Raw genomic sequence first — 16,028 nt, forward strand, 5'->3', positions numbered from 1 at the left:
TTGTTTCAGTATTTATTTTCTTTCTTTCATATTGATGTTAAAATGAATTTTGGTGCCGTCAGCTTGAACCAGTTAATCTAAGAGTTCAAAATCAAAATTTGATCCAAAAGAAAAGATGAAAGGACAGAATCCACCAAATCCCAGAGGTCTTTCCTGCCTCGCGGCCACGTGGCCTGAGTCCACATGTATGTACTCTCCATGATTTATGTGCACGCTTTTTTTGATTCATGAGCACGTGTCATCGTCGGTGATCACACATGCAGATTTCTAGTTTGGATGGCAAAGCCTGTCACTTGAGACCCGAGAGAGTCCGATTCAGGGGGGATTAGAGGACATGCAGGGGATTGGAGAGCCAGATTAGGGATTTGACCATGTAGCGCTTTGCTTACCAAGTGATTTGCGCTGCGCGGTGGGGGCTTTGAGGAAGGAAGTCCTGTTGAGTTTATCCATGTATACGAGGCAAAGCCCCACAGCCCTGAACCTCTTTGTTTTTGCACACCCAAGTGGGTGTTTTTCAATGCTACAGGTGCATCATAAAAAACTTAGAATAATAGGAGCAGGCGTTGACTGTACAGTAAGCCATGCTGTCCTCTTACGCAGGAAGCTGGACATGCTGATCTTCCTCATCTGAACCCGAAAGACATCCTTGAATATTGTTTTTCATGCTATAAGCAAAACCCTTCAGATCAGCGACTTGCACTCTTAGTCATAATTGTTACCAAAAATCTGGCTGATCGGGCGTCCGGGTAGCGTAGCGGTCTAGTCCATTGCCTATCAACACGGGGATCGCCGGTTCGAATCTCATGTTACCTCCAATTGGCCATGTCTGCAGGTGGGAAGCCAGATGTGGGTATGTGTCCTGGTCGCTGCACTAGCGCCTCCTCTGGTCAGTCAGGGTGCCTGTTTGGGGGGGGGGGGGGACTGGGGAGAACACCGTGATCCTCCCACGCGCTACGTCCCCCTGGTGAAACTCCTCACTGTCAGGTGAAAAGAAGCAGCTGGTGACTCCACATGTATCAGAGGAGGCATGTGGTAGTCTGCAGCCCTCCCTGGATCGGCAGAGGGGGTGGAGCAGTGACCAGGATGGCTCGGAAAATAGGGTAATTGGCCGGATACAATTGGGGAGAAAAAGGGGGGGGGGTCTGGCTGATACAGTACATGCCGCATTATGACTTTTTTAAGTACACTCAGACTCAGAGAATGATTAATATGAGTGCTGAAAGACGGTCAGTGCAGGCAGACCTTGGCTTCCATCTGACATGTTAATTGAATTTTCACCACACCTGTCATGGCTAAACACACATCCCCATCAGTATGTTCTTCTTCAGGTGACAGGTAATGTTTGGGTATACGCTTTCTGCAAGGCTGGTACTGTGGTAGTGCACGATAGTGATGGTCTTCTCATGTTACTGTAGTGCAGTGTTGTGGAGGTAAGATTATAATCCATGTATGAGGAAGCTCACAGAAGCGTTCTTAAGATTATCGTCATGCATACCCAAGAGCAGACCACATCAGTAAAGATGGCGTGTACACGGTTGACATAACTACCTGTTCCAAAATGCAAAGTGAAAAATTTTTCAGTACGCAGCAGAAGGGTTTTTAAATGGCAGCTTAGCGTTGCATTGTGGAACAGGCCCAAAGCCCCGAAAGTTGCCAGGCCAGGAGGCTGCTATCGGTCTGCACGTTTTAGGCAATTAACCTACAGAGAGTGGCCTCTGGCTGCCGTTCTGCAGCATCACACAGATTAAAGCTATCGCTGAAATAAACAGGGTAGGTTTGCTGCGAGGTGCCGGGGTGCATGATGCATTAACTCTGTGTTGAGCACTAATTGTGTGCCTCTCGACCGCTCTGTGCCTCTGAACTAATGGAGCACCATGTTTTGTCCCAAACTACCGCCTCCTGGTTTTTGTTCTTTTCTTGTTTTGTTTGTTTGGACCCCCTTCAGGCGAAGAAGCCTCTTTGCCTTCCTTACCCTACTGCCATCCTGCCTTTGGACTGACTATCTTTTGGCTTTTTATATTAATCCTTGGTAAGTAAGCACTGTTGGCCAAAACACTACTGTATTTCAGGGCATGCCTTAGCAAAAGCCACACACTACAGTATTGATCATAGACATTGTTTGTTTCCAAACAGGCTTCCTTCTGCTAAGAGAAACTTTGAATCCAAATCTCTTTTATACTGACTGCCATACAAATGAATCGACTGATGAATAGGAGTCCAGAAGTCCGTTTATGACTTACTGAACACTGTCTTGCAATCCTGTGCCTGTGGTTGGATAACGCTTTGATTTATTCAGTTTTTTCAAGTCATAATTCTATAAGCCATATCTGCCAGCATACTCTGTGTCGCATGACTAACTACGGCTTTGCTCCCTGTCTGATATCTGCATGCATTACACCATCTTTTGTTATCTTTTCTTTTTGTAGAATTCACTTTACGAATAGAATACTAACATGTGATGGGATGCTTGTAGCGTAGTTTCCATGTTCTTGAGTAGACAGTAGTTCCTGTAGTGCATGTTGTTGGTTGAAGGACCAGATTTATCTGAAGAATGCAAATGCAGAAGCCTGGAGGGGTTAAAGATACAGTAAGTGTGTGATTTGTGTGAATGGCTGCATCGTGCAGAGAGCTCCTTTATAGAGTTGGATGGTTGAAGTCAAGTGGCTGAGTATTTTCCCATTCTTCTGTGATAGGATTAGCTGCTATAAAATATTCTACAGAATTCAATGTTTCTGCTGCATATTACCTATGGGGGGGGGTGAATAGCTCAGGAAGATAGTTATGGTATAAAATAAGTACAGAATGTGCAAGTTGCATGAAGTAGTACTGCAGTTCCTGAATGCCAGGCATCTACAGATGTTGTGAATACATTGCATTTCTGTATTTTGTAGGAGCAAGACCGCTTTAAAGAAACGGAAGCTAACAAGGTAACAACTAAGCCCGAGCCTCTGTGTGTCAACATCTGCCTCTGCTTGACAAGCTGCATGTCATGTGTCTCGCTACCCTTAAACTGCTACCAGCCTGCAGCCAGGAACCCAAACCCCAACCAGAGCAGAGTGCTTCCACATCCTGCTAATCCACCAGATTAAGGAGCAGGACGCATCGTGACACTAGCATGAGCTAAACGTGGAAGAAAAGATAAACTAGCCTTTTATCTTTTATCCTGGATCAAACTTTATTTGAACGCTTTGTGATGAAAGGCTTTCTCCTCGTGACAATTCTAAATATGTTTTTTTACACCGAGCAAAAAAAGAAGTGTGTCATCAGCGTTGATGATTGTGCTTTGGAGTAGTTTTGGTGGACAAACCTGCTTGTCCACAGAATTGGGAAGACACATTCCAGAATAGTTTTTATCTGGTAAAGTTGAATGCTTTTTGGTGGAATAATGTTATAATCTTTTTGCCCTAAACATTTTTTTGGATATTTTATTGCTTGTCTAAATAACATGAGATCACAAAAGGGATGTGGTGCAGAGGTTTGTGAGTGATTGATAGAATTGGTATGTTGCACAACTCTTGATTTGTCTCCCTCTGTACTTTTGTTTCTGTCCTGTATGAATGTGTCACTGCAGCCCCGTCCAGCTGGATGATTTTGAAACTTACCTGAAAGACATGAGCAAAGACTCTGCCTACAAGTTCTCCCTGCAGTTTGAGGTACAGAATATATAGTAGCTCATCTGCAGAGACCAGCAGATGGCGTCATCCTCTATCAAACTAGTAAATGCTCTCATAAAAGCCCTGAAAACGGACGTACTGAAAGTATGTACATACTCAAAGTATGCGTAATGCCATGAAGTACTGAGCAAATGGCTTTTCTTTTCAGGAGCTGAAGAGTGTTGGCCTGGACCTGTCCCATGATGCAGCAGACCTGCCCATCAACAGACCGAAGAACCGCTACACAAACATTCTGCCCTGTGAGTGGCTAGTAAAAACATCCATGACCAGTCAATTTACTGTATGCAAATGTGACGCCACTTCTTCACTTCTCGGCCTTTTGGCTAAGATCAAGTGTAGTATCAGTTTAGTATGTGATACGTCCTCTACCCAGGGACCATATAGTAAAGTGATTTTTGGAACAGGGAGATGGAATAAGGGCTTTCCCAATCCACTCCATGTACCGACCTGGTATTGCAGTACCTCCAGAATGGTGCACCCCTGGCAGCACAGTGGCCCAGTGGTTAGCGCTGTCGCCTCACAGCAAGAAGGTCCTGGGTTCGAACCCCAGGGTTGTCCAACCGTGGGGGATCATCCCAGGTCCTTTCTGTGTGGAGTTTGCATGTTTCTCCAGGTGCTCTGGTTTCCTCCCACCATCAAAAAGACATGCATGTTAGGTTCAGTACTTCTGTCTGAAAGAAGAACTGGAATTGGTCCCCGGGTGCTGCACGGTAGCTGCCCACTGCTCATAGCTACACGGCTAGGATGAGTTAAATGTAGAGGAAGAATTTCCCTACAGGGATCAATAGGGCATCCCTACACACACAATTGGCCGTGTCTGCAGGTGGGGAGCCGGATGTGGGTATGTGTCCTGGTCGCTGCACTAGCGCCTCCTCCTGTCGGTCAGGGTGCCTGTTCAGGGGGGAGGGGGAACTGAGGGGAATAGCGTGATCCTCCCACGCACTAGGTCCCCCCCGGTAAAACTCCTCACTGTCAGGTGAAAAGAAGCGGCTAGTGACTCCACATGTATGGAGGAGGCATGTGGTAGTCTGCAGCCCTTTCCGGATCGGCAGCGGGGGTGAAGCAGTGAGGGGGACGGCTCGGGAGAGTGGGGCGATTGGCTGGATATAGTTGGGGAGAAAAAGGGGGAAGAGATACAAATAGATAAATAAATTTAAAATCATGACTAACGAGAGCTTTTGAATATTTTGTTCCAGATGACTTCAGCCGTGTGAAGCTGGTCTCCATGCATAACGATGAAGGATCAGACTACATCAATGCCAACTACATCCCAGTGAGTAACCCCGTCTCTCTCAGCGTAGGTAGTCACAGGCCAGCCTGCGAAAGAAGAGAAAACAGAAGGACGGCAGGCAGAAAATAAATACAATGGTTCCACCTGCGCTCTGTCCTACCTACAACAGACAAGAGAAGCTTTAAGACTAGTTCCAGTTTCCATTCATCACACACCACCTTGACCCACAGCTCTCCACTCACCCTGTGGAGACGCCCACGTCATGCAAGTACACATGGTGCTTTGTTGAAGAGATGCGAGCACATGCTCACCGTGAGGGTGACAGTATACTGTTGTCACTGCTGCTGTACTCATATGGGTTTTGCCAACACACGGACGCCATCAGGGCTGTGATTTACCAATTGTTTTTTTTGGGTTTTTTTTTTTTTCCCTAAAAGTCTGTTGTTTCCACGGGTGCAGTAGTGATGTTGTTTCCATGGATGCAGTAGTGATGTTGTGTCCACAGGTGCAGTAGTGATGTTGTGTCCACGGGTGCAGTAGTGATGTTGTCTCCACGAGTGCAGTAGTGATGCTGTGTCCTCGGGTGCAGTAGTGATGTTGTGTCCATGGTTGTGTCCACGGGTGCAGTAGTGATGTTGTCTCCACCGGTGCAGTAGTGATGTTGTCTCCACGGGTGCAGTAGTGATGTTGTGTCCACGGGTGCAGTAGTGATGTTGTCTCCACCGGTGCAGTAGTGATGTTGTGTCCACGGGTGCAGTAGTGATGTTGTGTCCACGGGTGCAGTAGTGATGTTGTGTCCATGGTTGTGTCCACGGTTGTGTCCATGGGTGCAGTAGTGATGTTGTATCCACGGGTGCAGTAGTGGTGACAGCCGTCCGTGTTTCTGTTTTCTTAACCTGTGCTGCCAGCAGGCGTGGCATACAGCACAGGGAATCTGTGTGTCGATGTTTCCTAGACAGAGTCTCTCCCCCCCTCCGCCTTTTCTCCCGAATTGTACTTGGCCAACTACTCCACTCTTCCAAGCTGTCCCGGTTGCTGCTCCACCCCCTCTGCTGATCCGGGGTGGGCTGCAGACTACCACATGTCTCCTCCCATAAATGGCTGGTGACATGGAGTCACCAGCTGCCTCTTTTCACCTGACAGTGAGGAGTTTCACCGGGGGGATGTAGCACGTGGGAGGATCACGCTATTCCCCCCAATTCCCCCTCCCCCCTGAACAGGCACCCCGACTGACCAGAGGAGGCGCTAGTGCAGCGAACAGGACACATACCCACAACAAGCTTCCCATCTGCAGACACCAGACATAGCCACTTGTGTCTGTAGGGACGCCCGACCAAGCCGGAGGTAACGCGGGGATTCGAACCAGTGATCCTCGTGTTGATAGGCTACGAAATAGACCACCACACCACCCAGACACCTGTGCTAGACAGAGTTAATCTGCAGGTGAAGTTCAGGTTCTCCACCTGCAACGACCATCTTATATGAAGTATAAGTAACCTCTTACAACACCTCCGTCCTGTGGATGAAGTGTGGGATGAGAGCACAGGGTTTGTGTTGTACATCTACAGCCGCCACCGGTCCCCCTCTTCTGCACGTTGGATCAGATCAACAACCAATCAGCATCGCTTCTCAAGAGGGACAGTCAGCACAAGTGAAACTAGGAAATTTAGAAACGAAAAATTACGACATGTGTGAGAAGACATGGACACACACTGACGTGTTCGACAAGACATTGAGTTGAGCTTGTTGATGTCAGTTTAGAAGAGCAGCTGTAGTGATAAAGGAGAAGACAGGAAAACAGGACAAAAGGAGGAGAAAGTTTCTAAGAAGAAGGATGTAATCCACAGTGTTCCAGGCAGGGAGTGTGTGAGGCAGATGCTAGCTGTGTGTGTGTGTGTGTGTGTGTGTGTGAGAGAGAGACGTGTCCACCTGTGAGATCACGGGATTGATCCTAATTAATTCTGGTGTCTGAGGTCTGTGACTTATCGTAGTTCCTCTGAGCAGCAGACAGACTCTGCAGACACCCCACCGCCAAGAGGACAGCTGGAGCCCAAAACACCGCAACGCCAGAGGAACACCGAGCCTGCAGGGGGGCCAAGAGCCCACAGGGTGGCCAGGAGCCCACAGGGGTGGCCAGGAGCCTGCAGATCAGCAGCACCACATGCCCCCGAGGAGCACAAACCAGTCCCCAAAAGCACAACCCGGGCCTTCATCCCAAAGGTGCACCCCCCCACCACCACCAACAACAACCCCCAAGCACAGGCACAGGGTGCACCCGCAGGCAAGGGACCCGAGCCTCGGATGGACAGCACAGACTGCTGGCCAGAGCCGGGCCCCGTGACCAACAGACTGACGCAGCACCGAGACCACCCAGCAGGCAAACAGGGGAGCCACATGCCCAACCACCCCTACATTGGATGTGGCTGGTGGCCACCGGGTAGACGCCCCATCCCCATCCAGCTGCATGCACCGGGCAAACACCCACATAGCCGAATACACCCAACCCAGGCCACCCGATGGCAACCCCCCCCCAAAGGCAGACAGGGCCCCACAATGCCTGCAGACATATGGTCCCCCCCACCGTCCCCCACACTCACAGCACCTGTTACAGAAAAGCCATGAAGAGGGAGCAAGTCCGACAGCCGCCCCCCACTCTGCGGCCCACACCCATGATGACAAGTTGCCACCCAGAACGCACCTGGCAGCACTCACCCTAGCCCTGCCAGAACGCAGCAGGAACGACACCACCCAGCACCAAGGACAGAGCGATCCACCTGGGCAGGGGGCCTTCCCAGCCATCCCCCAGCCAATCATCCACCCATGCCGACCCACCGTATGGAGTTATGTATGTAGTTAAAATGGCGGGGTGTTGGGGTATGAGTCGTCCAGGCTCATCAGACCCAAAACCCTCGCTCTCCTCCTGCCCAGCCGACCCCGGCCTCATAGTGGCTGTTGTTTGGAATATGTCTGTGAATGTTCTCATTCATCCAAGTCATGGTTATCCAAAGGAGTTGAATCAAGTATATACCAAGTCCAGTTGCACTTGATTCAACTCCTTTGGATGTTTGGAATATGGTTTGTGTGAGTGTGCATGTGTACTAAGATAGTGTGATTAGGATTAAAATTCAGGACACTGTCGCAGTGCAAGCAGGGGTAAGAGTGTTGTGGGGAGGGTCTCAACCGCCCAACCATCCATCCTTCACAGCGCTTGTCCCTGCCTCCCCATACATATTATCCCCTTTCTCCTGGTCCATGTTGATGTGGTGCTCCTAGTGACAAGATGTGTGTGTGTCTGTCTCTTATTAGGGTTACAAGTCTCCGAGGGAATATATCGCCACCCAGGGACCCCTCCCTGAAACACGCAATGACTTCTGGAAAATGGTGCTGCAGCAGAAGTCCCCCATCATTGTCATGCTCACCCAGTGCAATGAACGGCGGAGGGTGAGTCGGTTAACCTGACAGTCACTCAAGAGGAACGCTGTTGTGTCTGGCCGAGACACTGGACAGGCCATTCACTCCCAGAGCCACGGTCTCAAGTCCAACTCACGACTCTGTAGCTCCCCTTGCTTGTTATTACATACTTTTTAATTAAGTGTAAGTGTTAAAAATAGCTGAAAGTAGTTCTATTATGCTGACAGTCATGACTCAGTGACAGACCATCATGTAGTCAAGTGTGAACTAGTGTTTGATGCTCAGCCCATTGTAGCGCATGGTGCCAAGGTAGTTTCTATACTATACATTTTGAAGCAGTGTGGAGAATGCACATTATAACTTATTTATGCATATTATAAGTATATTATATTATTAGGCATATTATTATTATTATTATTATTAATATCCATCCATCCATTATCTTAACCTCTTATCCTGCTCTCAGGGTCCCAGGGATGCTGGACCCTATCCCAGCAGTCATTGGGCGACAGGCAGGCAGACACCCTGGACAGGCCGCCAGGCCATCACAGCCCCCCCCTACACACACACACACACACACTCACACCTAGGGACAGTTTAGTACGGCCGAGTCACCTGACCTACATGTCTTTGGACTGTGGGAGGAAACCGGAGCCCCCGGAGGAAACCCACGCAGACACGATGAGAACATGCAAACTCCACACAGAGGATGACCCGGGACGACCCCCAAGTTTGGAGTACCCCGGGGCTTGATAGGGCAGCATGGTGGCGCAGTTATTAGTGCAGTCACCTCACAGCAAGAAGGTCCTGGGTTCAAGCCCCGGGATAGTCCAACCTTGGGGGTCGTCCTGGGTTGTCCTCTGTGTGGAGTTTGCATGTTCTCCCCGTGTCTGCGTGGGTTTCCTCCAGGGGTTCCGGTTTCCTCCCACAGTCCAAAGACATGTAGGTCAGGTGAATCGGCCGTACTACATTGTCCCTAGGTGTGTGTGTGTGTGTGTGCGTGTGTGTGCGTGTGTGTGTCAGCCCTGTGATGGCCTGGTGGTCTGTCCAGGGTGTCTCCCTGCCTGCCGCCCAGTGACTGCTGGAATAGGCTCCAGCATGCCCAGGACCCTGAGAGCAGGAGAAGCGGTCTGGATAATGGATGGATGGATGGATGGATGGATGTTATAAACTGTCAGTACAGATGACATACTTATATTGCCTGTGATGTGTTTGCAGGTGAAGTGTGATCACTACTGGCCCTTCACAGACGAGCCTGTGATGTATGGAGAAATCAGCGTGGAAATGCTGTCTGAGAGCGAGTCACCAGAGTGGACCATAAGGAACTTCAGACTGGGCTATGTGGGTGGCCTCATATACCTTTCAGTAGAAGAAAATAAACTGTTGGGACACACGGTTGAAACAGAACAGTAAACTATGGGGGCTGTGTCTTACACCCACCACAGAGCGGCGCTAAGCACAACACAAGTGTCTTTGCTACTTTCAGACCGAAACAGTCTTTTTCCCAACCAACACCCCCGTTGTTTAAATAGCAAATGTGCTCGTGCCCATCTGAGCGCCCATGAGCCTGTTGGTCATAAAACAAGGTGTGGTCAGGCATGTAAAAGGAGGTGTGGTCAGGCACAAAAGGAGGTGTGGTTAGGCACATAAAAGGAGGTGTGGTCAGACACATAAAAGGAGGTGTGGTCAGGCACATGAAAGGAGGTGTGGTCGGGCACGTTACTGGCACGTTGCTGTCTTGAGGCGATGGAGAGCGGCTGCGCAACTGACAAACAAAACCTGGTCTGAAGTCAGTGGTGCAGTTTTTTTTTTTCGGATTTTTCACCTCAATTGTATCCGGCCAATTACCCCACTCTTCCGAGCTATTCCAGTCTCTGCTCTACCCCCTCTGCCCATCCGGGGAGGGCTGCAGACTACTACATGCCTCCTCCGTTACATGTGGAGTCACCAGCTGCTTCTTTTCACCTGACAGTGAGGAGTTTCGCTAGGGGGACCTAGCACGTGGGAGGATCACGCTATTCCCCCCAGTTCTCTCCCTCTCCCCAAAAAAGTGGCCGGACCGACCAGAGGAAGCGCTAGTGCAGCGACCAGGACACTTACCCACATCCAGCTTTGCACCCGCAGACACGGCCAATTGTGCCAGAGGTAACACGGGGATTCGAACCGGCGATCCCCATGTTGGTAGGCAACAGAATAGACCACTACGCTAACTGGTCAGTGGTGCAGTATTTTCCTGCTATTTAAAGGGTGCATTATTAAGAGAGTAATAGGTGGGTGCACGGCACGCCTGCTACTTGGCAAATCCGCCATTATAATAGCAATCCTCCAAGGTGCAAGTGCACTTGGCTTTTAAAGGGAATGGGAGACGACGCTGTGATTGGTTTATTTCATGTTACGCCCAAAACACACCTATGATTAATTAAGAGACTAAGTACCACCCTTTTTAACCACATGCTTTACTTTGCACTCAGATTATCTGCTGTTAAATTAGCAAAAGTGGATTTGAACATGCCCTAAAGCAGTTGCACCATGTGGTTTAGACCGTGCACTTAGATCGTAGAACTATAGCCCCATAGCTTTAGCCAAGGAGATAAAATGTGTGTGCATGTGTAGAGTAGCCTATGTAGTGTGTAGTCCTGAATCACAGTTTAGTCCCAGAGGGCCTAGGGTCCTATCCTAGGTGCTCAGTTTGAATGAGGAAAAACTACACAGTAATTTCTATTTTAGGTTCATTAACAATCCAGAGGCTTCATGTATCAGTCGTTACTATGGGCAAATTTGTTTGTACACACCCATCGAATTTTTTAGCCCTCAAGATTGTCTGACAGTCAGTAACAAAGCATGATGGTTATTTCCAATTCCTCCCTCCTAACATCTATTGTCTACCTCTTGCAACGAGCAATCACCCAGGCCTGCAAAGACATCAGTGTTAGCCAGGCGGTGTCTAAATTCAGGGGTGACGCAGGTTCTACCCTGGTCTCTGAGTCAAACTTCAGGGCTAAAAAATCCCAGGGGTGTGTAAGAACACATTTGCCCATCGTAACGACTGATACATGAGGCCCCTGGTCAGTGGCAGGTTAGACATTGAGCAGTGGTCAGTATTAACTGCTTCTATATTTGCACAGAATGGCATTATTGTGAGTGCATGTGTTGTCGTCCCCTGCAGGCTGATGAGACTCAAGACGTTCTGCATCTGAACTACACGTCCTGGCCGGACCACGGGGTTCCCACAGTCAACGCCATAGAGAGCATCCTGCAGTTTGTCCACATTGTTCGCCAGCAGGCCAACAGGACCAAAGACCCCATCATAGTCCACTGCAGGTAACTTGCAGTCCCCATCCCCACTAGCAAGAGACAGACAGGATCAATCAGTCAATCAATCAATCAATCAGTCACTTTACTGTCCCGAATGAGAGGTTAGTCTTGCACACAAGATTAAAGATGTAAAAAACAAGAGATAATCCCAGTACACGTTTACATTTACAATACTAGTATCAAAGTGATAAATGAGCACCACTAATTATAATACTGTAACTGTGCAGTAGTGTGTATATTATTATATAATTATAATACTGTAACTGCAGTAGTGTGTATATTATTATATAATTATAATACTGTAACTGCAGTAGTGTGTATATTATTATATAATTATAATACTGTAACTGTGCAGTAGTGTGTATTATTATATAATTATAATACTGTAACTGTGCAGTATTATTATATAATTATAATATTGTAACTGTGCAGTAGTGTGTATATTATTATATAATTATAATACTGTAACTGTGCAGTATTATTATATAATTATAATACTGTAACTGCAGTAGTGTGTATATTATTATATAATTGTAATACTGTAACTATGCAGTATTATTATATAATTATAATACTGTAACTGTGCAGTAGTGTGAATATTATTATATAATTATAATACTGTAACTGTGCAGTAGTGTGTATTATTATATAATGTGCATAAAGGCAGGCAGTAGAAGGCTATTTAAGGATTAAGGTTGGGATTTTGAATAGATAAATTTCAGTTATTGTATTCACCCTCCCTGGGCCATTGCTGACCAGAGCGAGGAGGCTGTTCTAGTATAAATCCATTTACTGCTGAAGAGCATGTCACACCGAGTCACAGACAGAAGCAGCTAAATACGCTAATGGTTGTTGTAAGATCCAGATGTAGTCAGAGGAAGCAAGAACAGGAAGACGACTTGTAGCTTGATAGCTCGGTCTTAAAGACACATAAATGTAACAGCACCACTGAAGCCCACACTTTATGGAGCAGCTGTGCTGCACAACAATGTGCAGGATGCTATTTTCGTTTACCTCTCAGTGTTCACATCGTCTCATTTTGTGATTTGCGTTGTGAATGTTTAAATACAATCTTCAGTCAGTCTTCGTTCCAGCCCTCACCTATGGTCATGAGCTTTGCGTAGTGAACAAAAGGGTGAGATGGCGGATACAAGCGGCTGAAATGAGTTTCCTCCGTAGGGTGTCTGGGCTCAGCCTTAGAGATAGGGCGAGGAGCTCGGACATCCGGAGGGAGCTCGACGTAGAGCCGCTGCGCCTTTGCGTCGAAAGGAGCCAGTTGAGGTGGTTCAGGTATCTGATCAGGATGCCTCCTGGGCACCTTCCTTTGGAGGTTTTCCCGGCACGTCCAACTGGGAGGAGACCCCGGGGTAGACCCAGAACTTGCTGGAGGGACTATATGTCCAATCTGGCCTGGGAATGCCTTGGGATCCCCCAGGAGGAGCTGGAGGGCATTGCTGAGGAGAGGGGCGTCTGGAGTGCCCTACTTAGCTTGCTGCCACCACAACCCGACCCTGGAGAAGCGGCTGAAGATGAGATGAGATGAGATGTTTGAATACATCGTTAGCTGTTATTGGAATATTAAATATTCAGTTGAATTGGGCTTCCTCATGTGTAAACTTCCTCGTGTGTGTCATGGTGTGACTGTTGTCTTGGTGGTTTTCCAGTGCTGGAGTTGGGAGGACAGGAACCTTTATCGCTCTGGACCGTCTGATGCAGCACATCAGAGAACACGAGTTTGCCGACATCCTGGGCATGGTGTCTGAAATGCGCTCACATCGCCTTTCTATGGTCCAGACTGAGGTAAGGTTGGAATGGAGGAGTTGGATGCGCTTCCCAAAAAGAAACTCCTGATGTGGTGCTAAACCCAAACAACATACTTCAAAACCACATCCAAGGATGTAGGGTACTACCCTACATCCTTGGATGTGGCCCTGTAGGCTGTGGTCTACACCTGCCTGCCGTGTCATGAGAACATCGCTACTTCACGTTATCTTAATAATGCCGTGTTTAGAGATGAACCTCTGCTCAGTTTGTTCATACAGGTAAAATGGGTGCATCTGATTCCAGTATGGTGCATGAGCTTCACTACATTTCAATATATGAACACGGGGCATCTGGGTAGCTTAGCGTTGTATTCTGTTGCCTACCAACATGGGGATCGCCAGTTCGAATCCCCGTGTTACCTCTGTCTTGGTCGGGTGTCCCTACAGACACAGTTGGCCATGTCTGCGGGTGGGAAGCCGGATGTGGGTATGTGTCCTGGTCGCTGTACTAGCGCCTCCTCTGGTCGGTCGGGGCGGCTGTTCAGGGGGGAGCGGGAACTGGGGGGAATAGCGTGATCCTCCCACTGGCTATGTCCCCCTGGTGAAACTCCTCACTGTCAGGTGAGAAGTGGCCGGTGACTCCACATGCGTGGAAGGAGGCATGTGGTAGGCGGCAGCCTTCCCCGGATCGGCAGAGGAGGTGGAGCAGCGACCGGGACGGCTCGGAAGAGTGGGGTAATTGGCCAAGCACAATTGGGGAGAAAAAAGGAAGAAAAGAAAGATGTACACTGGCTGTTGAAGAGGTTTTGCTGTCGAGTTGAAAATGATTTGGCTTGGCGTTAAGTCAGGGTTATGTCAGCTGACGCCCCCGTGTCCTCATCTTCACCTTCAGAATGTGGTTGGTTCTGTTTGTCTTCCTCTGCCTGCAGGAGCAGTACGTCTTCATCCATCAGTGTGTGTTGCTAATGTGGAAGAAGAAGAAGCAGCAGTCGCTCACCAGTGACGTTATCTACGAGAACGTCAGCAAGACATAATGACGGCAGCCTCGTGCAGACGTGAGAAACTACAAACACCACAACCCCTCACATTTTCATCACTGTCCTGTTGCAGCAGCACTCCTGCTGTGTCAGTAGTTATGATGTGACACCTCTTCATGAGTGCAGGAGGGATGACAGAGGTGTTACCCAGTAGACTACACTGGTGCTGTTATTTATAGTAGAAGGATCCATGTTCCTTCCTTCAGTGTCCCTTGTTCCATCTTGCAGGCTGCAGACACACCACCCTCGTGTGCTCCAGGCATCCATTCTCCACAAAGAGACTCGCTTCATCATCAGTCCCAAAAACAGTGAAATAAAGGACGATACAAGGAACAGAAAGAAGAAAAAAAGGAAACCCAGTTTTGGGTTGCGTCGGTGTTGAGCATCAGATAGAATATTGCCTTAAGCAGCTTTTAGTGACGGACCACAAATTCAACCACAATCCTGTTTTCCAACCTGGACTGTCTCATCTGAAGAGTTTGTGGGATGGAGTTGTGGCACATGAGCCCCGTCGAAGAAATGGATGTCTAAAACAACTCCCCCTGTGGGCGAGGTGGCTAGTTGGTGGAACTGACTCAGTCATCAGCAGTTTTCATTTGGTCATTTTATTTGGTGTTGTTTTTTTTTTTGAGCTCAGGATTAGCTGAAAAACCAGCAAGCACACTGGCCTCCCCCACCTCCTCTACTGTTACCCTATCGACTGTGCTTTGTCTTCAGGAAGTGACACTGTTTGTCTGAAAGTGGTTTATGACATTCTTTTGCATCATCGGTTAAGGACCCTCTCTGACATGTAGCACTCACCCGATTGTTTTTAATGTCCGCGTTCTTCAGCAGCATCCAGCGTTCCTGGTGTTCAGAGGAAATCCAGGATCCTGTTAAGACCGCCTGTCTCAACCCCAGCAGCTGATGTCCGCATAGCAACATTACACTGCCACGGTGCTGGACATGCACCGATATGTCGATGACTCACTACTGTACCAAGTCGTGAAATCACAAAAGAAATAGAACCTGCTCTGCCACAGAGCCGGGACTGCTGCACACACACACACACACGCACACACACACACACACACACACACACATATATATACATCCATGCATACACATATATACATGCATACATATATACATATATTCACGTATATACATATATACACACATATATACATGCACACATACATACAAACATATATACACATATATATATACATACACACATATATACATGTATACATACATACAAACATATATACACATACACACACACATGCATGCACACATATATACACGTACATATACATACACACATACACATATAAATATACGTAATAATACATACACACACATATACATAATAAATATATATACATACATACATATATACACATATACATACATACACATATACATACACACACACACACACATAGATACATATATACATATATATGGACACACATATATGTATATGTATGTATATATATAAAAAACAAACATGCATACATATACACACACACACAAGATATATAGACACACACACACACACACATATATATACACACACATATACATAAATAATACATCCAGGCTGTATATT

General features: G+C 47.7%; 1 protein-coding gene and 1 pseudogene across 1 annotated transcript in view; both read left to right on the forward strand.

Moving 5' to 3' along the window:
- Positions 1–14,750, forward strand: part of ptpro (protein tyrosine phosphatase receptor type O) — a 213,054-nt gene extending 198,304 nt beyond the window's left edge. The window contains exons 18-28 of the mRNA XM_056276725.1: positions 1,946–2,029; positions 2,892–2,927; positions 3,572–3,653; positions 3,823–3,913; positions 4,871–4,947; positions 8,212–8,346; positions 9,535–9,657; positions 11,483–11,637; positions 13,296–13,431; positions 14,324–14,449; positions 14,660–14,750. Coding sequence (XP_056132700.1) covers positions 1,946–2,029; positions 2,892–2,927; positions 3,572–3,653; positions 3,823–3,913; positions 4,871–4,947; positions 8,212–8,346; positions 9,535–9,657; positions 11,483–11,637; positions 13,296–13,431; positions 14,324–14,428 — 1,024 coding nt within the window. The 3' untranslated portion in view covers positions 14,429–14,449; positions 14,660–14,750. The remainder of the gene's footprint in view (positions 1–1,945; positions 2,030–2,891; positions 2,928–3,571; positions 3,654–3,822; positions 3,914–4,870; positions 4,948–8,211; positions 8,347–9,534; positions 9,658–11,482; positions 11,638–13,295; positions 13,432–14,323; positions 14,450–14,659) is intronic.
- LOC130110870 (U2 spliceosomal RNA) lies at positions 3,978–4,157 on the forward strand (annotated as a pseudogene).
- Positions 14,751–16,028: the final 1,278 nt, after the last annotated feature.

The sequence above is a fragment of the Lampris incognitus genome, chromosome 3 (assembly GCF_029633865.1).
Source record: "Lampris incognitus isolate fLamInc1 chromosome 3, fLamInc1.hap2, whole genome shotgun sequence".
NCBI classification, from domain to species: domain Eukaryota; kingdom Metazoa; phylum Chordata; class Actinopteri; order Lampriformes; family Lampridae; genus Lampris; species Lampris incognitus.